The sequence below is a fragment of the Oryzias melastigma genome, linkage group LG3 (assembly GCF_002922805.2).
Source record: "Oryzias melastigma strain HK-1 linkage group LG3, ASM292280v2, whole genome shotgun sequence".
NCBI classification, from domain to species: Eukaryota; Metazoa; Chordata; class Actinopteri; order Beloniformes; family Adrianichthyidae; genus Oryzias; species Oryzias melastigma.
Genome location: NC_050514.1, coordinates 32637123 through 32662591, shown reverse-complemented (window position 1 = coordinate 32662591; position 25469 = coordinate 32637123). Strand labels below are relative to the sequence as shown.

The window sequence follows — 25469 nt, the reverse complement described above, 5'->3', positions numbered from 1 at the left end:
TTCGGAAGACAATTCAAACTCCGCCTTGACACTTTCAAGGCCGTTCACAACCTGGTTCCTCCTTACCAGCTGAGCCAACAGATGAGAGCTGTTAGACATATTCTAATGTTACAATAGGGGGTTAAAGGTCTTCTGACACACAAGGTGTATATTTGTATAAACTCCCTTTGTAATTTAAGCTAAGTTTGATTTATATTGGTTAGATTTGTATTCTTTTTTTGTTGGGGTGGATGGAAAAGAAGAGAGAGTGAAGTCCTCTTCTTTGTCCCCCTTTCCCCGTCTGGGCAGCCGAGCCACAACTATGGACCTTCTCCCCCCTGACCTCCACAATGTAGACTCTATTTTCAATCCAGCCCCAATTTGACCTGTTTAGAACTGCATTCTCACTTTGATTCATTGTTCGTGTATCTGTCTGCTGATTTGATTGTGTTTTTAACCTTTTTATTTGCGTTTAAGGATTTTATTGTGTGGAGAATGTGCTGCAAATGAAAAGTTTTATCATTTATTCTCCACCTCCATTTGTTTCTTTATTTCATACATTATTCTGAATTGTTCATTCAGAATAATTCCACATTTCTGTTCCTTTTTATAACCCCTAAATCGTTTTAAACGTCCGTAAACTGGCTTTCATTTGAAATTCCTTCGGTGGTAAAACGACTGCGACCTCAGCCGCCGTCGGTGGCACAGCCTCTGCAGAATGTCACTTTAGGTGTTATTAGCGGTCTCAAAAATCAAGACCACATTTCCCATAAAGTTCACTGCTTCCTGCCCCCCCCCACTCGCTTCCCCAGGATGATCATAAAAATGCTGGAGGAGGTTTCCGCCCACTTTCCGTCTCCTGCACTCTGCGGCTCAAACAAAACGTAACCCTCGTTTCATTTAGAAAAGACACTATCTATCTCTTTCAGAACATCCTTTCCCGTAATTTATAGTGCAGAAGTCAGTGTGTGCACATTAGAGCACGCAGCCACGAGCATTAAGAAGATTTAGGATGTTTAGTTATGCAGAATGCAGGCAGGCGGCCTGACAGTAAAAGCTGTAGCCGCTCCGTACCTTCATCAGCAGCAGCAGGAGCTTCTTCTGTCTTACACACCAACAATAAAAACCTCTCAAATGCTCCGTAATGTTCCAAGAAGGATCAGGAGAGTACCGGGACCGACCTGGGCTCTTCTGAAGACGTGCACAGTTAGCATCAAATGTGTAATGGGAGCTCAGCCAGTGGGGTTTGGAATGAAGAAAAAAATCACAAAATAGAAACAAAGCAGCTGTTTTTCTGAGGCAATAAACAGCAGAATAATTGTAAATTTCAGTGAAACCATCAGTAAAACAGAATGTAGTCCTGCCAACCACTGATCATTGAGGGTTTAAGCGAATTCCAGCTCAGTGGTGTGAAGCTGCACAGCGTTAGAGCTGCTTTTTCTTGTTACAACTTTTTTTGTTAATGCCAAACTAAAGTGTTTCGAGAACAAACCAAATGATCTTTGATGCAAATGAAGCTTCAAACAAACCAGTTCATCTCCGTTTGAACAGAACTTTCTGAAAATACCATTCTTTTGGTTGTAAATGAATGTGATTTAATGGTTCTGAAATAAAACTCCAGGTTTAAAAAAATCTGGTGGTCTAAAATAATTCACATAAAGCTAAAGATTGACCTGGAGAAAAATAAGAAAGTGGAAAAAAATTCTCAGACTTTTGACTCTTCAGAATTTAGAGAAAAAACATTACTTTGTGTTATGTCCTGCTGCTGTTGCCGGACATTTTTTCCATCCAGACCTTCTGCTCACCTGGCAGGTGTGGCCAATGTCCCTTAATTGGCACCTGCTGTCTATTTAAGACAGAGGAGGCCACACCAAGCCAGGCTAGCTGACGGGCGCTCACTTTCCCCTTCACGCCCTGCTGTGTGGATGCACATCAGCAGCGCAGCATCCCCTTCAGATGCAAACATTTTATACAATCTTGAGTTGTCTGAGTTTTTGTGACGAGCTGGAAGAGTCACGTGACTGAAATAAAAAATTCTGAATATGTGAAACTGCGAATAAAAATACACGGGGGAACACTATAAACCCTAAGGCTCTTCAGCTGTTTTAAATAAGAACACCAAACGTCCTGTATCTTGTCTCAACTGTGTTAACTATTGTGTTTTTACAAAATGTTAAAACACCTCCAACAAAAATATTTGCATTCTCCCCCTTACACCTTTTTAGGTGCATGACAACCTTTTATTTGCTACCTCATTGAAAAATTGTAAGTTCAACTTTGAATTTCTCCTGCAGTTGATCTGAGCTGGAAGTGGCACATTTCAGAGAGCAAACCTTGATTGTTCCTTTGTTAATAAAACATGCAGAAATGTAACCAGAGTGTAGCCTCACTTCCTCTTCAAAAGACTCAACTTTGATGTTTGCTACTATAACTTGTCTTTAAAATAAACCACGATGTCGTTCCGACTGGAAAATGTGGTGTTTAATGCTTGAACCATCCTGGATGTGTCTGCAGATGTTGGGTGAGGGCACAGGAAGAGGGTGGTGACAGCCCGCTTCAGATAGAATCACTTAAAGAATGTTAGAGATGAATACACACTTTTTTTCTCCCTTCTCTTTAAATCGAATCTCTCCGAGCGCTCTGAGGTTCACCGTGGTTTTGCATCATCACAGCTGGGTCATGCTGACCCATTAAACAAAGAGACGAGCTTAGAGAGAGACATCTGAGAGTGGCCTTCTTTTCACCCCACTCCAGGGAATCCACAAACACTTCCTACTTCTGGATTCCACCCACCAGCTCCATCTTACTCCATCTAACACCGACTGTAACAAACACCAGGAGAACGCGTTCTTTTCTTCCCTCCAGGCTTTTCTTGCCTTTATTAACTTGGAAAAACTGTAAGAGATGAACATTGCTGCCCCAGAATCCAAAAGAAAATCACTTTCTCTCTAAGCAATATTAGTCATCAGAAGCTGTCTTTCCATTGACAATGAAACTGTGCAAACTGGATTAATTAATGTGTCTAACGGAAACACAACAATAAAGAAAAACATGTTTATTCAAATAATTGTGATTTAGAGGAAACAGTATATTTGCAAAATTGTAGGTTATTTTCAATATTTCTAGAATTTGTATACATTTTTGGGCATATGTGTAATGGAAACACAGCCAGTGTGTCTTCTCTGCTTTATGAGTAAATAAACTTGGTCCTAAATGTGAGGTTGCTCCGTTTTTTGCTTTAAGAGGTGTGTCCTTCTTCAACATGATCGTGAATCTGTTAATGAGGGAAATCTGCAGCCTGAAATGGTCTCAGTGTCCTTCAGAAGGTTCAGGACTAAACATTTTCCGTCCTCTCGACGGCAGTGACTGTTCAACCGTCTACGCAATTAACGTAATTCCAGCAGATTCTGTCACAGAAGAAAATGCATTTGCATTATTGGTGTAAAGTTGATGTGAAAAATCCCTTTTCTCCTCATGAGAATCAGCTGATTTTTGTTGATCATGTCAACAGTCAAAGATTTACGACATGTCAAAGGGCGTGTATTGCTCAGGTGTTGTCGGTGACAGCTCTTGTGTCAAACATTTGACTAAAAAGTATACAATCTATATTTCTGAAACAACATCATTTAAAAACACCTGATAACTGTTGATTTCTCCAAAGAAAAGGATTAACATTCCTGTCAGTAGGGCCAGGAGTGAAGCATTTGTTTACTGTTTTCTCCTCTCTTTTTTTAAAGTTTGAACAGACACCACTAATTTTAAAGATCCAGGTGTTTCCGTTTCTAGAATGAAGAAATGCCTAAAAGTAAATTTTTCTTTTGATCGAACATTTTAAGGATGTTTAAATGAATCACAATTCTTTAAGAGAACATATTTCACACTTTATAATACGCTTAAATATTAAAAATCTTTTACAAAACAGCTTTCTTTTTTTACTACGATGGGGTATGAGGGTCACCAAATAAATTAACAAAGAAAAATATGAGAATAAAGGTGTAAAATTATGATTTAAATAAGCCAAAATTTTATGAGAAAAAAAATGTAAAAACAAATCAAGATGTAATTTTACAAAAAAAGTCAAACATTTTCAAAGATAAAGTTGAATATTTAAAAAAAAAACATTCAACATAGTTCGAAACATAAATCAAATAGGTTGCTTAAAAAATAAAAAAGGAATTTTTAAAGCAAGATTTTTTTTTCTTGTACAATTACAAGTTTTTATTGCAAATTTTTTATCACTTATGTGTCAAAAATAGTTTGTAAAAAATTCAGAATTTTATGACTTTATTCTCATAAAATGCTAACTTTATCCTTTACAACTTTATCCTTTAAAATGTTAACTTTTTGTCCCATAATGTCGTTACTTTTTCTTTTAAAATGTTGACTTTCGCATAATTTTACAACTTTTTCTTTTACAATTTTGACTGTTTTCTTATAATTTTAAGATTTTATTCTCATAAAATGTCAACCTCTTTTCTATAACTGTTGAACCTTTTTAAATTCTGACTTTGTTCTCATAATTTCATAATTTTATGACCTTTTTTTTCATATATCTGCTCGTTTTTCTTCTTTTATGGAGGCCCTGATTCTCTGGTGTTTTACAGCTCCCCAAATCCCATAAAATAGACCTGAAAAAGTTCATCTCCCTTCAGTACAAGAGGGATGTTCAGGATCGTCAGTACCATTTTAGCTTGATCCACACCCTCTGTAATAAGAGACACATTCGTTGATGAGCAGCAGATTGACAGAAAGCATCATTATCGACGTCGTCTTCTGCTTTTAACCACATCGCACACAGAGAACGAGTTGGAGCTCTTCCCCACTGACAAACAGACTTGAATTCACGTGACTCATCAGTGCAGAAAGCACAAAGAGCTCATGATGAAGCGTCTGCGTCGCTCTAACGGCATTATTTATGCTGCGTTCTGTGTGGCTCGTGACGGCTGGGAGCTGACAAAGCTTCGCGACTTCCTGTCTGGCCTGTAAACGCAGCAGGAACCTCTTCCTGCATCCTCAGTTATGGGGCCACCTGCTGCTGCACACACACACTTTATGCTCAAACGCACTGTCTGACATCTGCACCTGATAAATCACAGCAGCGGGAGAAAATGATGATGATGATGATGATGATGATGCCAGCTTCCTTCTGTTCCGTCACACGTTTCCTTAACCTTCATTTGACTCAAAGCCAACAAAAACCTGTTTTATATGTAAAAAAAGACCTTTCAGAGCCACATAAAGGATGTATTTTATATAAACCCTTGCTTAAAAACATCCACTTTTAATAGTTAAACAATAGTACGACTAAAAAAGGTGGACGGGTCTTCTTAGGCCAGGAGTGTCAAACTCAATCGCACAGGGGCCAAAATTCAAAACACACTTTAGGTCGCGGGCCGAACAGGATAAACATTTATTAAACACTCTAAAACTACATTTTTAAAACTTTAAAACAGTAACTTTTTAACAGAATTATGAACTAGATATATAGCATTACCTGTGATAACGCTAGTGTGAATGCTGTAAGCTGAATTTGGCTGCTGAAGATGCTGAAATTGAGAGCTGAAAACCCTGAAGCTGATAGCCAGTTAAAATATTAGCTAAACTGCAAAACAGCCTAAAAAATCTTAGTAAATGCCAAAATAGTCCAAAAAGTTCATAGAATGCCAATTTTTAAAACTTTAAAACTGTAACCTTTTCACATAAATCTGAATAATAAAAAGGCAGGAATATTATACCAGAATAAATCAACTTAAACCTTAAATAGCTTTCAATATTTTCCATAAAAACATATTTCATCAAAATTATAAAAGTTAGAAATAAGCGCAAGATACATTGGGTCATTAATAATAAAACAAAATGATTAAGAGGGCCGGATCTGGCCCCTGGGCCGTGACTGTGACACATGTCGTAGGCTCTCACAAGATCTAATATTTCAGATCTTGTGATAGACGCCGCAGAACAATCTGTGTCCTAAAACCCTTCCAGACATCCTGAAGGTGCAGCACCTGTGTGATATGTACCCAGAACAACCTCTCCAGCCCACACTGTGACCCAGTTAGTAAATAATCTTGTATTATATTATAATTTGTACAAAAAGTACTGAACTGATTGTCAATTATGTCCATTTATGTCTTAATGTATTTATTTTTTTCCTTATGAGCCTCAGTGCATCTAGAGGGAACGCTCTGACTGACAAAGGATTCTTTATGAAGAGTCACGGCACTGGGACTTTTTTGGGGAAATTGAGATTTTTTTTCTTGTTTTGAGTACAAAATTTAAGCATTCTGGAGGATTTCAAAGAAAAGCAGGAAGTTCTCCATCAAGAGAAGAGCCAGTTGATGAAGAAAAATCAAAGTCAAATCAGTTATTGACAACCGTATTAAACCCTCTGAAAAATTTATAGTTCAACTTATAAAAGCTGAACATGTTGGAAATTCATTTTCAGCTACATTTTAGGATATTTTAGTGATTTCTCATTCAACTAGTAAAAAAAAAAAAACTACTATTCAACCAGCAGCTTCAAGTTTGGACTTTGAAAAATGTTTTTTTGTTCGTTTTTATTTCGATGTTTTTGTGTTGTTTCGATTTTTGCATTTGGCGACTGTTGCTTTCTCACAGTTCATCATAATTTAACAAGAAACAAACTCAAATCTTTGTCTTTCTTCTCAAAATGAACCAAAACAAGAACTACTTATATCCGAAAACTTGCTCTTTTTCAGAATTATATTTTTAGCAAACTCTCTTCCAGCAGCCACCAGCAACTGACAAAAAAACTTGCAGAGAAAATTGGTTAATAGATTTCCCACAGACTTGGAGGAAGGTGCCAACACAGACTCACTAAAGGGCATTTTGACGTGACAAGTTTCTCAAGGGAGGAATATCTCTGTCCAGACACGAAGCCAACACGCCTCCCGACTGATGCGATCCAGCAAGCAGCTGTAAGTGAGGGTGTGAATGGACTCCAGACAGATTGAGGACATATTTAGACACCCAGGAGACGTCCAGGTTCAGCCTGGGAAACTTTTGCCGTAACGGTGTGAAAGCAAACCAGGATGAGCCCCATGCATCCAAGGACCTTCAAACATGACAAACTGAAGACTTTCCCACCGCGTTTTGTCTCGCTTGTTCCACATCCTGTCCAGTTTTACAACAAGCTACATTCAGAGAAAGCCTCCTGATTGTTATGCATCTTCGTTTCTGCAGAACATTGCTGCTGTGGGACAAGATATGGAGATGTTCCTGCTCTGTGAGAAGAGTTGGACAAAGATGTACCAACAAATAAATAAAACATCCGGCAAACCGGAAATGTTTAAATTAGGGATGTGGGGGAAAAACTGATTCGGCAATATATCGCGATATATCGTTTGGTGAAACTTGTATCGATTTAAAATACTGACAAGACAATGAGTCTTACTTTTGTTTTTCACCGAAACTGCCGACCGCATCAAACCACAACCAAAACCTCAAAAGTAAACATTCAGTTTTGTGGTTTTTGTTGTTTTGAGACGGTTTCGTATACAGCTGTTGTGCTTAATGTTGTGATCATAAAATAAAAGGAATTTGACCATTTTATGACAATGAGAGACATTAGTATTAAGGTAGAGTTTTTTTCCAAGTCTTAAAGAGAAGAGTAAAAAATTGTGATATATCGCGATATGTATCGTATCGTGAGACAAGTATCGGGATATGTATCGTGTCGCCAGGCTTTCGCCAATACAAACCCCTAGTTTAAATGTCTGAAGAAGTTTGAGTCACCGAACACTGGCAGCATTTGGAACAACTTTGAAGCTTCTCACCTGTGATCAGATCAGAAACGATCTGCTGATTAGGCACTTTTTGTGAAAAATGTTCTTGCAACAATACAACTAACTTCATCAAATGATCAATCACACATATATATGGAAACCCTTTTGTCTCACATCTGGTAAAAGCGATGCTTTTGCAGATTCATTCCCAAAATCCAACACTTTGCATTAGAAAATTGTAATAAAAATGTTTTTAGAACAGCTTTGAAGTTTGGGACAAAGAGTTGCCTTCTACCAAACAGCTGGAAACACTTTGAGTTTGAGAATTAAGAGGAGTGGATGCTGTTATCTCGGCAGCTTGATAAGTCCTGTGAAGCTGATGCCTTTGCAATGTGTGTTCAAGCTGCCACTTCTGATGAAAAGTCTATGAAAACTAGGGCTGGAAATCACTGGGTACCTCACAATATGATGCGATACGGGACATCACGATATCAATAATATCACAATACTGTGATAATTGGTAAAAATCCTGTCTAATAACTCACAATATATAGAAGAACACATGTTTTTTAGAAAATATATATTGCCATTTATTTTTTAGCTTGAACAAAATCATAATAAAGAACTTGTCTTATTTTGTGCAACTAATAATAAGAAAAACTGTCTTTGACAAGCATTGACACGAATTGAATTGGAATTATCTGTCAAATTCAGTGTTTACAATAGTAAACATGAACAGCAGTGCCACTACTTAGTGCACAATTGTTGTAAACAACAACAAAAGTAGCCTCCACGCAAATTGGTGCTTATGACAGTCAGTCTTGCGCCCCCATCTACCTCCAAAGGAACGTCTCACCAAAGGATGACGAATAAAAACGTTTTACAGCCTCTTCAAACGGAAATAAAAGAAAAGCAAAAGATTAATACTTGGTGAGAACCCATCGAGAAACAATCGAAGGACTAAATGTCGCAATATATCACAATATTGATAAACGGATTTGTGTTTATATTTAAGTCTAAGTAATGACTTTTTGTCTTAGTATGGCCTTTTTAAAGTTATAAAACTAATGTTGGTATGTATTTCCGAGCGCTAGCAGCTCTGCGCTATCGTAGCTGACCGGCGACTATTGATAACATCGTTGAAGTTTGAAGAGACAATTTTTCTATGCCCCAATCCGAATTCTTCCCTTCTCCTGTCCCCTATATTTGAAGGCAGAGTTTAGACCCAAGTGTGTCCGGGAAATGTATTTTTTAAATCCGACCCTCCAAACGGAGGGAAATAAAGTCCCCTGTCGCGAGAAAAGCGCTTTTCTTCACATGGGTGCGTTCTGATGTAATGTAAGTAATGACTTTTTGTTGTAGTATGACCTTTTAAAGTTATAAAAAAGCTTTTGTTATGTATATTCAAGAAGGGTGCAGACTCCATAGTCTCTAGAGACAGAAGGATGCCAACAATAGGAAGCTCTATGCTAAAGCTAGCATAGAGGCAATTATTGGTGACGCCATCGACAAAAGTGACATCCGAATTATGAGACATAATTTTTAAATATCCCTCCATTTGGAGGGCTAAATGAAGAAGAAGGGAAGAATTCGGATTGGGTCTAAGTTTGTCATGTATCGGAACAGAGCTGTGAAAGAAAAAGCGTGGAGCAAAAGTCGTGAGATTTGCACCGCTTTGTCATTTGGCACCAAGCCTCTTCTAACTGTAGGTGGCGGACATGCAATAGAGGAAAGTCTGAAAAGATAAAGAAGAAGAAGCCCCTCCCTGCTTGTCCAATGTGAACGCCATCTGTTCAAGAACCCAAATTTTGTCTGTTTTCCTCACACGCCGTGTCTCAAACTTTAGGGCTTCCGATGGAAAATTAGCAGATCCCAGCATTTGCTTTCCACAAAGAGTGTTTTCACAAACATTTCACCTACCTCTGGTGTTTGTCGCCATGTCTGCCACCTTCTGAAAGGCATCCAGGAAGGCCACAGCCGCCAACACTGTGGTTCTGAATGGACAGAAAAGAAACACGTGTGAATGAAAAGCAGGGATTATCCCAGAGTGTTGAAAAAGTGCTTCTCTGATCATTAAGATATCTTTTATCTGCGTATTTATATTTTGTCTTCTGCAGAGCTTACCGGAGCTGTGAATGCAGCTTGGTGGCCTTGGCGCTGAAGTCCTCCCACACTGGATAGGAGCACTGTCAACACAAACACGGCACAATTACGCAGGGTTCATCCAGTCTAAAGTAAATAAGAGCAAGAGCTGTTTTCATTGTTAAACAATTAAAAAACACTCATACATGTGATACAAAAACAAACGGGGAACACAAAGAGACTTTTCTTTAATTCCACAAAAGCATAAACCCAGTCCATACATCTCCACACTGTACCCTTCCCCCCAACTTTTACCCTCCCTTCACCTCTCCCTTAATCCCCACCCCAATACCCCTCCTCTCCTCCCTGTGGCCATCTAATCCATCTACAAAACCACGCACAGGCGTGCACGCAAACACACAACGGCCTCGGGGAGCGCCGCCGAATCAAAGCGTTGGACGGGAACAGGCAGGATCATTAACACGATTCCAGGCTGAAGCTGTTTGTGTGATGGAAGCCGCTCGCCCATCCTCCCAGCACGTCTTCATGACCGCTCTATCGCGCCGCCGCATATTAGGTTACACTCGATCAGGTTAACCTATAACCTCCGTAAAGTGCTGGCAAATTGTCAGCGCTTCATAGGGTGGAAGAACATGAATATGAGAAAAATAAGAGTGATGAAGCTATGAAGATGAAGGGGGTTGGAGTGTTTGGGGGTGGGGTATCCTGTAAAGATGTCAGACTGGCACAGGCTGTGTACGCTTTCATCTGGAGTGTTTGATGTGGCTTAATTTGGTTTGAAACCACCGACCTTATTTCCCCTTGGTACCAAACGGAGGGCTGCCCTCTTCACAATCCAACACACTCACACACACACAGATGAGAAGAACCCTGCAGAGCACCACCAGCATGGATGGGACATAACACACCGGCCCGACATGTCATTAGCATATTTGTAGCTATTCAGTGTAGAAAAACACATGCACTTTTTACACTATAACAGCTGTTGCAAGGTTTTAAGGTCAAGTAAAGCCTCTGTGCATTATGGGCTACTAAGTTAGTTAAATCCACACAATTAAGAAGTGTGAAGTGTGTATTTTCCGCACTGTAAGGCGCACTTATGACTTATTCACACCAAACACAGAAGCGGCGAGGAACAGAGGCCGCTTCTATTTACCATCCTGTGGCCACATGCGACTTGTCAAACTATTTAATCTGGCATAATTGGAATAAATTATACTTTATATTATACGGAGTCAAAGTGTAGTAAAGTTAAAAGTTAAAATGGCATTCTGCTAGCTTTTTGGACTATTTTGGCATTTATTAGGGGTTTTTAGGCTATTTTGGAGATTAGCTAATATTTCAGCTTCATGCTAGCTGGCTAATTTAGATTTAGGTCACAAATTTAAATAAAAACTCTAAAATGTTCTGTTTTAAAATATTTCAATCAAAATTAAAGCATGTTTTCCTCTAGATTCCATGCTAGTTTGTTTCTCTTATGAGGTGAATTACCAAAACGCTCCTGGCTTGGCTCTTCTGCCAAATCTTAGAACCTTTTTTTCGCCCAAAAGTCAAAAAGTTTGCCCACACCTGACCAATGGTGTAGTTCACAGCAGACGTGTGCAGCGATTGTTCAGGCGTCTGGTCTATTTTATAGTACAAGTCGAAAGTGATCTGCGTCAATTCTGGCAGGAAGTTACACAAAGACACATTAGAAAATCTGGTAAATTTTCAAAATATAACCAATTTTTCACAATCAAATACCGCCATTGACAAATCCATCGCATTTTTGTATCCAAACCAGGTCAAACTCAATCACGCAAGGGGGGCAAAACCCAAAACACACAGTAGGTCGTGGGCTGAATAGGATTTATTGAACAAATTAAAAAAAACAAACGTCCGATTGTTGTTAAATGTGTGGTATGTATATTGTAAAGTATTGGGAAGGCTGTTGTTGTGAAAAATTGGCTACATTTTGACAATAAACCAGATTTTCTCATGTATCTTGATGTAACTTCCTGCCAGAATTGACGTAGATCATTCGTGCACAAAATAGACCAGATGCCAAAATGATCGACTGCATGACGCGAGCCTGCCGCGGAGGACGCCAGTGGCGCTCCACGTCTGGTGTGAACCACACCATAGGTTAACAAGGGTGTCGAATGGAAGCAGCCTCTGTTCCGTAGTGCTTTGCAACGCCTCCGCGTCCGGTATGAACCAGGTGTAATAATAGTTGCACGCACTTATGATGCTGTCATACGATGCCCTTACACCACACTCTAGTCGTTCGTAAGGTGCCACCGAACACAAATGCTTCATGATCGATTTGTGCACGTAGGACATCCACACAAACTACACTGATTGTCTAACTTCCCATTTCTAAATCAGGCTGCACTCAAGGAGAGCTCACTTATCACAGGAACAGTAATAATGGGCTTCATGGACAGTCTGCAGGATTTTGAGGTGGTTAAAAAGATGAAAAATCACACCTGTGTCTCACCTACTTGTGTCTATTTTTATGTGCCAAAAAAAAAAAAAATGTGCATGAACACTTTTGCTCTACAGGTTCACTGAATGATTTACAAGCCAACTGCGTGCCCAGTCAGGGCGGTCCATTTTTCACTCGCAAACAACCCGTTTCTATCTGTAAGGACAGTTGGGACTAAATCTTAAACTTTGGAAATTACGATGAATTAATTTGACTTGCGTTGAATGATTCAAATCGTAGCGCCTTGTTCTTAGCAGCTCTAGTTTGTCACAAAGTGAACATATTTTTTTAAGCTACAGTCCTCTAAATGCAGAGATTGAAAATATAACTTCTCATTAAACTAGCCCCTTACACTTCCAACGAACACCAGCAGAATTTCAGATAAATACATTAATTTCAGCTGAGATGTAATCCTTTCTTTAAAACACATAAAGGGTATTTTGTCAATCGTTTATATTTGGAGATCAAAATTTACTGGTGTTTTTTATCTTAAATGTGTCTTTTGCTCTTGTGTTTTCTCATTTTAGACACCAGATGATAATCTCTTCTGCTAAGATCGTGAATTCTTCCTGTTTAATAACTGTGGCCTCCTTGTCTGGAACAGGAGGCTGTGGTCAGACCTGCTGCTCTCACATGCTTTCAGGTCTTTGGCTGTCATGTTGGCCGAGGGGCAAACACGTCAGCATGTGAGAGACTGGGACTGGAGTCAGCGGGTGTGTGAAAAAGCTTTGGGTTTGTGTATCCTTACATCACCACTTCCTGTGTCATGAAAGCCTCAGCACGGCTCGCATGATCACCTCTGGCTCACAGACATGGAGCTGTCCAGTGTTGTGCCAAACCACAAATAAACTTTAGAAAAACACAACATTTTTCCAACATTCATATCCTTCTAGAGAATCTAACAGACGGAATTTACAGCTTTGTGTTCATCTCTTTCATTTTCCTGCATATCCTCCCTTCCTTCCTTCCTGACTGTAGTTTGGTTTTTCCCACAGCACAGATAACAGAAAGTGGTATAGCTATTCACAAACATGACATCTATTCATTCCAAGGGGACATAGTGGTTGGGGTCATTTGATTGTCTGGCTTGATTTCTGTATTTTGCTTCATGGTTTGTTTAGTTTTTGCATGTATTTTTACTTTCACTATGTTATCCCTCCTTTCAGAATGTGTTGCTTTCTATCAGTTGCCAAGACAGATTCTTGTTTTAATTTTCTGTCTTCAGTATAAAGACACACTGGTTCCCTTTTCTTGAATCTGTCCTTCTGTCCCTTCGTTCTCAAGCTTTTGCATTATTCACTTAAGGTTTTTGGTTCTCCATTTTCTTCTAAAGTCCAAATAAAGCTATCCAAAATCTCGACAATCTATTCCTCTAAAAAATGCTGCCACAAATGATTATTTTCATAGTCAACAAATCACCGATTATTCTTCAGATTAGTCGACTAATCGGGCCATACACAGAGTGGATGTAAAGCACACATCTTAACCATCTTTAGCTATAAACTAACTGAAAACTAGATATATAGCAATACCTGCGATAATGCTAGTGTGAATGCTGTAAGCTAATTTTGGCTAGTGAAGATGCTGAAATTGATAGCTAAAAACACTGAAATTGATAGCTAAAAACGCTAAAGTTGATAGATGAAAACGCTGAAGCTGATAGCCAGCTCAAAATATTAGCTAAATACCAAATTAGCCTAAAAAACTACCTACCTTTCTTCCATACTTAATAAACCCCTGTTGTGACGGTAAATTCTGCCCAACACAAGAGGCTCTCAGCTTGTATCTGTTTGCTCAGCTGTTGGACAGGACAAGTAAAAAAATAAAAAAAAAAAATAAATAAAAAAATTAGCCTAAAAAACGAGAAAAAAAAAGCCTAAGTTAGCCAAAAATGCTAGCATGAGACTGGAATATTAGCTAAACTCCAAAAAAGCCCAAAAAGCAAAAAAGCCCAAAAAGCAAAAAAGCCTAAATTAGCTAAAATAGCTAGCATGTAGCTAAAATATTAGCTAAACTAAAATAGCCAAAAAAAGAAAAACCTTAATAAATGCCAAAATAGTCCAAAAAGCTAGCAGAAAGCCATCATAACTTTCAACTTTACTACACTCTGACTGCATTTAATATAAAATAACGACTAATTGACTAATAAATTAGTTGTCGACTATTGTAACAGTCAATTACTCGTCCATTAATCGTGGCAGTCCTATTATAACCAATTGGTCATTTTTGGGACTTTGGAGAAACTCTGCAGTAAGGACAAGAAAAAACTTGCAAATCCCGACAGTTGGAGGTCAAAACAGAGTAATTAACCTCTTAAGACCTGAGCTAATATTCTAGCTAACCCTCAACATACAGTCACAGGGCCTTGGTTAAGCAGAATTAACTGCTGTGGTAATAAAACCCAAAATGTGACGTCCATGGACGAGGAAGTCAGGTCTTAAGAGGTTAATGGAAAACTGCCTCATCATCAGGCAAGAACATTTTCTGCTTATTATTTAAAATAAAGACTAATTTAGTCTAAATCTCCAACATGCTAAAGTCTTTGGTGTTCTTCTCAACAATCCCATCCTTTTTTGCTCTTTCTTTCTAAGAAGCATTTTGTAAAACTGCAACATCTTTCTGAAAAATGAATTGACCAATTGGAGCACGGCAAAGGGGGTTTAAGCTGATGTGTCGTCATTCATTAACGATGGCAGAAAGTTACACAATTTTGAGCTGTTCTAAGTGCAACAACAAGGTTGTTCCATCAAAAGACAGCCTTTGATGTTCATTTTAATTTGTTTTTAATGGTCTACTGCACTGGATTAACGTGATGAAGCATCCGTTTACTTCGATTTGCTCTTTGTTTAAGGCAACATTAAAGGTGTTAATCACTGCTGTTGATAAATGAAAACGCTGAATCTCCAGGAAGTTTTTAAACTCCCACTGATCATCTTTTGATCTATTTTCAAAGCGTTCTCAATGGAATTTCTGTTTATAATTGTACAACTTAGTCAAAATCTAAAAATCTATGTTGTTTCATAGGACATAGTTTCTGCAGAGCGGCAGGAGTTCATTAGAAATTCACCTCTGAGCGTGGAAGAAGCCTCCCCCCCTTCCCATCACCCACACCTCAGAGCTGTCTGTTTACATGCTATCCCACTAGCTTACAGCCCTCACACCTCCAGACTAACATTAGCGGTGCAATAAAAATGGTGAACAATATTGGAACTATCCTGCCGTACAATTTTGATCCAGATTCCAGCTCAGAAGAAGCACTAATCAACACGCACTCAACTTTGCTACCTCAAAAACAAAACTTGCATTTGATCTGATAAGAACCGGATAACAAAAACTTTGCAAAACTAAGTAACTAAGTAGGGGTGGGATTATACACATTTTCCTATTCCTTTTCAAGCAATCAGTCAAACTCTACTTGACTTTAGCCAATAATTGCTTTATTTAATGAATTAAATGTGACATAAGTGTGTCTGTTTTTGTTTGTATTTCTGTAATGAGTTTGAAAAATCTGTGTTTCGTCCTGTATTGTCCACAATCTATGCTTGAAATAAGCCAGATGAATCAATCAATCAATCAATCAGAGGAAAGAAACAAAGACATTCATGGATCTATTTGTCTGCAAGTGGATGCACCAGAATGGGAGCAGGGAGCTTGTGGCTCACTCAACGTATTTTCTACGCCACAAATAAGCTACATTTTTTCAAACTGTACTTTTACTGCTCCTGATTCCTCAGAATTTCAACAAAGAAATACTCAAAATGCACTTTTAACTTAACCCTAGAACACTTTTGCCGGGTAATTATTACCCAATATAATATATCCAAACAAATAGTATTTCTCATAGAAAATATATCAAAATGACAGCACATGATAAATAGTCGTTTTATTTCATTTTCAAATGTAGTATATTATGTAACAAAATGGAAAATAAAGACATAGGAAGATCCTGAAAGCATGCTTAAAATTGACTGAAAAATTAGGAATTTTAGAAGAAAAAAAAACTAATAATGATGCTGAAAACTTGGTCTTGGGTAACGTCTCACATGTCCCAGGAATGGGTGGACCAAATTTGGTCAGCCCATCTCTGACATGTGAGACTTTACCCAGGGAGCCATGACACTCAGAAAAATACAACATACTTTAAATCATGTAAATACTTCTCGGCAATAGTGCTCTACGGTTATATGTCCCCCATAACCAGAAAAATATCACAGAAAAATGTTAAAAAACACAATTTTAATCAGGCATTCAATTGGAGTAGGTCTTTAGAAATGACAAACCAATTTCTATATGATGAATATTGAATGTTGCTCGAACAACCATTAAAAATGAGAGGATGATGTGGTAATTAGTGCTTGTTTCATGACTAGAACTCCATTGGAAATGAAGAGCCGCAGCATTTTCCTCATTATTTGGCCACCAATGATTAGATAAAACATTTGTTTTCTGAATGTTTTCTCATGCAAAGACATTTTTTAACATTATAGGCACAAAGTCTAGTTGACGCAAATTGGCGCAAGAAAAAAAAAAACAGATACGTAAACTTTGATTTATCCCCCAACATAGCTCGGAGATTTACTTTTTGTTTCCTGCCAATAAAAATTCCTGATACTGAGGGATATATAGGCTTGTTTCCCTTCACATTCTCAGTTTCAGTAATCCTTCATTTTTAGCTGGTGATGACTCCAGACTCGGGGGTGCTTTCAGCAGTCCCGTGGCCTAGTTCTCATCACACTCGTCCACCCAGTCTGCCCAGCGCTCTATAGAGAGCCCCAGTCCACCACTCACAGCACTGGACGAGGAGCTTACTGTCTCTTCTGGCTCTTTTGTTCCTTTTGTTACCCCACAGCAAGACAGAAAAACAGAGGAAATCCAGCAAGAGACACGGGGGGAGAGGGGGAACGGGTGGAGAGGGATGGAGGGATTAGATCCATTTTTTCTCTTTTGCTTTCTTTTTTGGTCGCCAGTTCAAACATTTACTGAGCAATGCAAGGACCAAACAAAGAGGCTAATTTCACACTGCTTCATATGCATAATTGACTGGCTGTGAGTTTCTACAAAGAGGATCAAAGTCATTTATCAAAGATAGAAATGGATGTTTCCATTGCTCACAAAAGAAAAAGATACTCTCTGTCTAGTGTCCCGAAAAAAAGTATTAGAACAGAATTTAAGCAGAAATGTCTGGATGCTATTTAATTTGAGAACAAATATTCTTTTTACCATTTTTTTCCAGACTTTCCTATTTTGATAACAATCTATTTTAATGCCTTTTCACAACATTTTAACAGAAAGTTGTTTGAAAGAACTGCAAATGACAAATTCTGACTTAAAATAAAAATACAAATGTCCACTATTTATTAAATCTGTTGCTTTTATTGAACATTTTGGACATTGCAATACATTGGACATTGCACATTTTATTTATGTAGAAGTCCTAAGAATTTATGGGGAAGCAAATGAATTCCAAAGTCAGCAGAGACTGTGGCCTCATTTTTCTCATGCTCACGAGGTCAAATACAAATCAAACCAAAGTCAGTCCATTCCTACTGAACATGAATAAATAAAAACACATTTCCTTTAGAGATACAGCTGTGAAAATAAGTTGGACAAAAAATAAATATTTTAGGGTTCTGCACTAAAACGCTACATTCACAGCTCTTAGACTATTAAAATAGTTGACGACTAATTTAATAGTCGATTAGTCGTTTAATTTGTTTTGCTCAAACCTCCGGTGCGTTCGTTCTAATGCTGCATATACTATTGTTTTTGATATAGTGGTGCTAATTCGGGTCAGTAGTGATGTCACAGGAAGTAATAGAAAGACTCAAGTATCATGACAACACGCCAAAGGAGATGAAAGCGGGAAACATAAAAGAAAAAAGTGTCCAATGCAATCTCAGCAAGGCAGAACTTGTGATTTACGGCAGCACTACAGTGATGACATAAACACCTGAAGAGGAAGCACGATGTGACCGAGTATGAAAACGATGAAGAGTAATCCTTGTCTAGGTAAGCTAAGCTAGCATTAGCACAAAGTTATTAGATACATGCTTTCTGTGCATCGTTGCAGCCTGGACCCCATCAGAGTGAATCTCTCTGCTGAAGGAACATCTGCTCTCTGAAGAGATCAAGTCTTTCTGCAGACATGGAGAAATCATCACTTGAACATCGTACAGTTTGGAATTCTAGAGTCAGAGTGTAGAGAAGCTGAATACAGTTGTGAGCGCTCAGCATTACAAAATGCACTTTAGTTCTATTTGAATCAGTGAGACCGAAACTTTATCTTTAGTGACAAATACTTCCTTTGTTTCAGATGCCGACCTCATTTGATTTAGTTTTAATGCCAGAAACTAATGAAGGACAGAAGCTGCAGGATTCAGTAAACCTTTAATAAACCATCGTCTTCAAGTTTAAAGCTAATGATGGTTAAGATTTGTGTTTTATATCCAGTTTACGATTGATCCGATTAGTCTAATAATTGAAAAAATAACGTGATTAGTCGACTAATAAAATAATTATTTGTGGCAGCTCTACTAACCTCATATCCTCTGTAAGCTGGGATTTCTGTGTGAGTTTTGTTGAGTGCAGCCATAACAGCAGACATAGGAAAATTTTAGTAAAATTTAGATTTTTCTGGATGAGTTCATCCAAATGTGATGGACATAATGGATTCTGCTCTGAGGTCAAAAATGTTTTGGTTTAGATGTCCAATACCAAGAAACCCTTAGAGTTTTATGCACAACTTCAGGAAAAAGTAAGATAAATTTGGATTTAAGTTTTATTTAGAAAATACATTCTAAATAGTGCACTGGGGTTCTGTCCTCTATTCTCATTTATTTCTTCTCTCCAATTTTCTTTATCGTTAATTTTTCATTTAGTTCTCCATGTTTCAGTTTGATGCAGTGTGATTCATGTGTTGTCTCTCTCTCAACTCCTCTCTGGGCGAGCAGGAGAGATTCCAGATTCCAGGTGGATCGTCTGTGCTCCTGTTCATGGCAGTGGACCTCGCCTCTGGCTTGACTCCGGCCTCCAGCTGTCTCAGCTCCATCTGATCGAAGCCTATCTGCTACACTATTCAAATATGTTTTTGTAGAGTTAGATAAGCTGTTTCTGGTACATCACCTGTCCGTGAAGTCTGTTGAGACAATTGTATAGCGATATTGGGCTATATAAACAAAATTACATTTAGAATCTTCACAGCACCCTTTGTTTGAGTCGAACATTTCTCCCTCCACACTGGCCGGGAGTTTATCTCCAAGTTAACAGTATCAGCATGAAGATAATGAAAGTGCATAACTGTGTAGCCGTTAATTTCAATCTAAACAGAGGGATGGGAAAGAGCAGACCATCTGTGTGTTGTTGTGTCACTGTGCTGTAAGGCAGAAGCTCATAAACGCTCTGTCAGGAAAACATCTGGACTGTCTGTGCTGTGATAACAGCTCTGCTGGTTCCGTTTCATTCACCATGACACTCACAGGTTGCTACAAATGTCCACATTAGAATGGAAAATCACCAACGGAAAGAGAGTAGTTCCATTTTCATATGGTAAGGGAATCTGCATGTAATCTCACTTTGTTTTTGTTCACTCAGACAAAATAAAAGCTGGAGAAGAACATCGTCTGGATGACTCATCAAAACTCAGAGGATTAGCTCAGGAAGTGCTGGGCTCAAAAATCATTTGATTTTTGGGTCTGAGATGAAAAAAACGGAGAGCAACAAATAATACAATCAACTCCATGACACCAAACAAAAGACAGTACGAAACCACATGTGCAAACTAAGATAAACTAGCAAACAAGTCATAGTTCAAAACAGGTTCAAGCAGGTCTCTAGAGAGGTCAAGACCTTCTAATAATACGACAACGATTACTACTTACTCAGTTATGATGGTCAATAGTCAAAGAAGAAATAAAAAGTACTTTAACTTCATAATTTAACGAGTAAACACCTCATTTTTAAAGGTCTACAGAACATTATGTACTTCATCGCACAAACTCTACTATACTAATACACAAACACTGTCAAACTCATATACACATACTATCAAACGTATAAAAAATACTGTAAAAATCCTCCTATATACTTTTAAAGCCATCTGCAACCTCACCTCTCTGTACGTCTATAATATGGTCCACATCGTAAAACTCTCACTTTTATCCAAGTTTGTCCAAACACAAACCCATTTGTGTCATGATTTGTTGGAATATTGTTTTCTTTTTTCTAGCTTTTGCTTTTTCTTGGTTTTCTGTGCAAGCTGTCTATGACCCCACCCATTCACCTGAGGATCTGTTGAACAGTCACAGCTGCCTGCACTTAAGTGATTAGTCACACTGTATTTAAGGAACACACTGTTACTGTGGCTTGTGTTATGCCTAAATCTGTGTCTATAGTGATTTAAAAAAAAAAAAAAAGTTTTTAGGATTCTGTTAATCTTCGTTCTAATCTGCTTTTCTTACCGTGACTATTTAGTTGATGGTCAATATAAAATATGATCAGATTGGAAATAAAAGTTTTTATGTTTAGGTATCTTATTTTTTATTTTTTTTTGCTTGATCTATATCCTTTTTTGGATACAACCAGTCTGATGACCATAGTCTAATCCTGTAGGATTGCTAGAAAAGAGTCATGGGACTTGAGACCTCACATCCAACACAGACCAGTTTTTTTTTCTTCTTTTTTCTCAGTTTGTAATAATATATTCAGTTTTTTATATGTGTCAGCTGATGATTTCTCAAACATACAATCCCAGCAGTCTGCTACATAACAGTTGATTCCATAACCTCCATAGTAGCACCAAGCTTTTCCATCAGCCCAGCATAAAATGATGCCACATAATGAGGAGCGCAGCATTATTCTGTGTCAGTGACCAATTCGGTGACCTGGCTCAGCCAAACTATAAATCTCCTAAAAGCACTCTGGGATGTTTTAGAATGTGAACAATGATGTGATGCAGTGACGTGAACTAATGTGTTTTTGCTGCTGTAAACCTTGGCCACCATGAGATGGGAATTGTTCATCTTCTGATATGAAACATCCAATTGGAAAGTATGTCAGGATGGCACAGACTATAAAAAGCCGGCTGTGACTGATGTGAGGAGTAGTTCTGTGGGTCAAGGCCAAAATCTGACAAGGTTTGAAAGAAGTTCCACTTTTTGAAAAACGGACATCAGGAAGTTTTTAAAAATGTATAAATATATAAAACATAGCTATCAAAGTTTGTTTTTGACTTGAAGTGTGACACATTTACTTCTTCCAGATGTTTCAGATCTTCATATGGAGTGATTAATGGTAGTTCAAGACCAGGTCAAGATACCAGCGTTACACCTCTAATGATGCATTTCTATTATGTCTGACTCAAGGCAGTTTGAAATAGTTATGCCCAAATTTAAGCGATTTCTACCAGGTGGCGTACCGCTCTTTGGCTTCTCACTAGGGGTGGGAATCACTGGGTAAATCACTTAGCAATACGATACACAATACATGGCACATGATATAAATAATATCACGATACTGCGACAATTGGTTTAAAAAAAAATCTTCTCTAATAAGTCACAATATAGAAGAACACAATTTTTAGGGAAATATATTTGTTATTATTTTTTATCTTGAACACAATCATAATAAACAATTTGTGTCTTCTTTTGTGCAACAAATAATAGACACATTCTTGAAATCAGAAATACTATGTCTCTGACAAGCATTAACACCAAATGAATTTGAATTATCTGTCAAATTTAGAGTTAACTATAGTGAACATGAACAGCAGTGCCACTACTTCGTGCAAATACATTCATTCATTCATTCATCTTCTTATCCACTTCGTCCCTTTCGGGGTCGCGGGGGTGCTGGAGCCTATCCCGGCTACTTATGGGCGAAGGTGGGGTACACCCTGGACAGGTCTCCAGTCTGTCTCAGGGCCTCAATCACACACACATCCACTCGCACAGTCACACCAAGGGGCAATTTAGAGTCACCAATTAACCTATGAAGCATGTTTTTGGACGGTGGGAGGAAGCCGGAGTCCCCGGTGAAAACCCACGCATGCACGGGGAGAACATGCAAACTCCACACAGAAAGGTCCCAGCCGGGATTCGAACCGGGGCCTTCTCGCTGTGAGGCAAGAGCGCTAACCACTGTGCCACCGTGCAGCCCTTTCGTGCAAAAACAGAAAAAGAAAAATTACATAATTCAAGTAGCTAACAGTCTTGTAATGTGCGCCCCCTATCTACCTCCAAAGGAACGTCTCACCAAAGGATGACGATTATAACATTTTACAGCCTCTTCAAACGAAAATAAAAGATCGATACTTGGTGAGAACCCATCGAGAATCAATCGCAGGACGATATTTTGGCACACCCCTACTTCTTACCTATGGTAACATCCGAGTCAAGTCAAGGTAGACACAATTGACAGACACCAACAGGGCCCCACGCCAAACCACCAACGGTACACCACACCAGCAGTTTGTGTATTTTGTGGAATGGCCAATTTCCTACAACAAACTAAGTGAAGAACAAACCAGAACAAACTGAAGAATGAGTCGAATCGAGGCAAGTTGTTGTAACGGCTAATGGAGATGTCCCGAAGACCTTTTACGCCTCTAATTCCTTCCATCAATACCTCGTTGATAAGCTAACACATCCACACTGGCATTATTACCATGGCAACCAAAAATGTTCAGAGTCAAGTAATTTGGTAAAAATGTTCAGAAATGAGAAGAACAATTGTGTGTGTGACCAACAAACCAATGTTAGACACAAACATTAGATAACAACAGAGACAAAAAATTCTATACTATACCAAGACAATTACCAAACTTCTATAGACTGGTACAACAGATTGGTCAAAAAGGACCAAAAGTTAAACCATGCCCTTAAAGGGCCATACCATACTTTTCTTGAGGCTTTCAGAGTAAATTATATACATATATATGATCCTATATTACCTTAGGCACACTAAAGAACGAATTATTCATTAAATTAGTTATTTTTGTGAAGTTTTCTCCTAGATAGAAGTGAGAGAAATCAATCTCTGAGGCTCCGCCTTTCACTTCTTGTGGGTGCCGCCCATTTCATGACCTCATACTAGAACGGTGTATCTGCATTTCCCTATGTAAATTTTTTTCAAAAAATGTCAGCCAGCCTGGTGTGTATTCTATCACACATAGAATGGTAATGGGTTCATGAAGTACTAGTGAAATACTCTTAAAAGCTCAAAAAGTGGATTTTACATGGTAAAGACCCTTTAAATACACTGAAAAGATTGGTTTATTTTCACAGATGCACCAATAACCAAACAAAATGTTCATCTGCAGAAATAATAGACATACAAACCTAACCTGAATATGAACAAAAACAAGACTTGTTCTGAATCCAGTAGGACTTTCCAAAGGCACCAAGTCTCTCTCTCTCATTTGTTTCAGCGCTATGTAGGTCACAAGCCTCTTTATCACGTTGCAAAGCCATGTAGAGCTAAAATCTATTGATCACATAAATTTAGTCACACTTTGCCTTTTAGCCTACATTAGGTCCTCATCAGCAGAGGTTAAATCATCTCAGCTTTTCTCTGTTTATAGATTCTCAGCTTCAGTAAAATCGTCATTCTTGATTTCAATTTACAATAATCCTAAAGTTTACAAGCCTCTCACTATATGAGAACATGCAGATAACCTCTACAGAACATACAAAAACATGCTTTGAAACCTTTTAAAAGGAGATGGATTTTCCACAGTCAGTGTTTTTCTGCGCGCTGCAGCCGTTTCATAAAGATAAATGTGTTTTACAGTGAGCAGCTGAGTTTGACGAGAAGGTTTTGACAGACCCGACAAAGACTTCACTTAGTGAGGCGGCCTTGGCTCACTCCCAAGCAGCCCCCACCCGTCCCACGACCAGTCCCCATTGATCTGAGCCGGCCCTAACAAGGCTCCGGCCGAACCACCTCTGAGGCCAAATCGAGCTCTAACGAGGAAGATGCTCCGATATTCGCCCTGACAGTTGCAGGAGACGTTAAAACTATGAAGATTGAGACTAAATAGTTGATTTAAGCAGTTTTTAAATGTAAATTTTGGTTAACTTATCTGCAATGTTACTGTTTTTTTTACTACAAAAACTATTTATTTGTCCAGAGCAAATACAAAAACTCATGGTTGGGGTATTCCAACAAAAACATCTATTAACCTGCAAACGTCAGATCATTAAGGAAGCACAGAATAAAGTTTTAGAACAGAAAGTTAATCTAAAAACATTCTTACACTTCCTGGTAATTTTCAGACTTGAACATTTGAACAATAAAAATATTAAGAAGTCAATACAGGCATAGAACTCAACAACAGCGATTGGGTGGGAAGTTCCCTGGAGCCCGCAGATACAAAAGAACAGCACAGTCTGGACTAACACTTCTCCACAGAGCATCTTCAGTTCCACTGAATGGCTTTGTGTCAGAGGACATAATTATCACCGCTTTGGGAGAGCTTGACAACAAACGCCAGTGAGAATGTTTGCCTGTTTACTGAGAGTTTTCTTGGTCTATCTGCTGCTTTTAAAAAGTAAAAAGATGAAGTCTTCCATATTATTACACACAGCAGAGTTCCACAACATTTGATAGATTCTAAAGAACTGAAGATTTGTTGAATTTACTTCATTAGGAGGTCATATTTACTAAAATCTAAATCTATATCAATCAAAAACATCTCAATAGGTCAAGGTACCTTTATTTTGTAGCAGCTTTACATTTTCAACTTTTTGGAGAATAGCCTCACAGAGCTGCTGTGTGGATGTGAACATTTGGCTTGAGGATGCTCCAAAAGTTCTCAATAGGGTTGAGGTCAGGTGCTGAGGTATTTCTTGCAGCGTGAGATGGTGCATTGTCAAGCATGAAGATCATTTTGTTACGGAAAGAACGGTTCTTCTTCCACTGAAGAAAGTGGTCAGTCAGAAACTCCACACACTTTCAGAGGTCATTTTCACACCTTCAGGGACCCTAAAGAGGGCAAACAGCCCAAACCATGACATCGCCACCTCCTTCCTGACATCACAGCCTTGCTGAGACATCCACCAACCACCTACTACTCAATTCATCTGGACCATCCAGGTCTGCATGGCATTCATCAGTGAACTAGACTGTTAGAAAACGAGTCTTCATGTGTGTCTGGACCCTGCAGCCGTTACTGCTGCGAG

General features: G+C 38.5%; 1 protein-coding gene across 14 annotated transcripts in view; it reads right to left on the bottom strand.

Annotated features, from left to right (window-relative positions):
• The window catches only part of mtss1lb (MTSS I-BAR domain containing 2b), a 92300-nt gene that overhangs the window by 46349 nt on the left and 20482 nt on the right, over positions 1-25469 (bottom strand). For all 14 annotated transcript variants that reach the window (XM_024295023.1, XM_024295026.2, XM_036211376.1 and 11 more), the window contains 2 exons: positions 9849-9910; positions 9645-9718 (listed from right to left, as the gene is read on the bottom strand). In XM_024295023.1, the coding sequence (XP_024150791.1) occupies positions 9645-9718; positions 9849-9910 (136 nt within the window). The remainder of the gene's footprint in view (positions 1-9644; positions 9719-9848; positions 9911-25469) is intronic.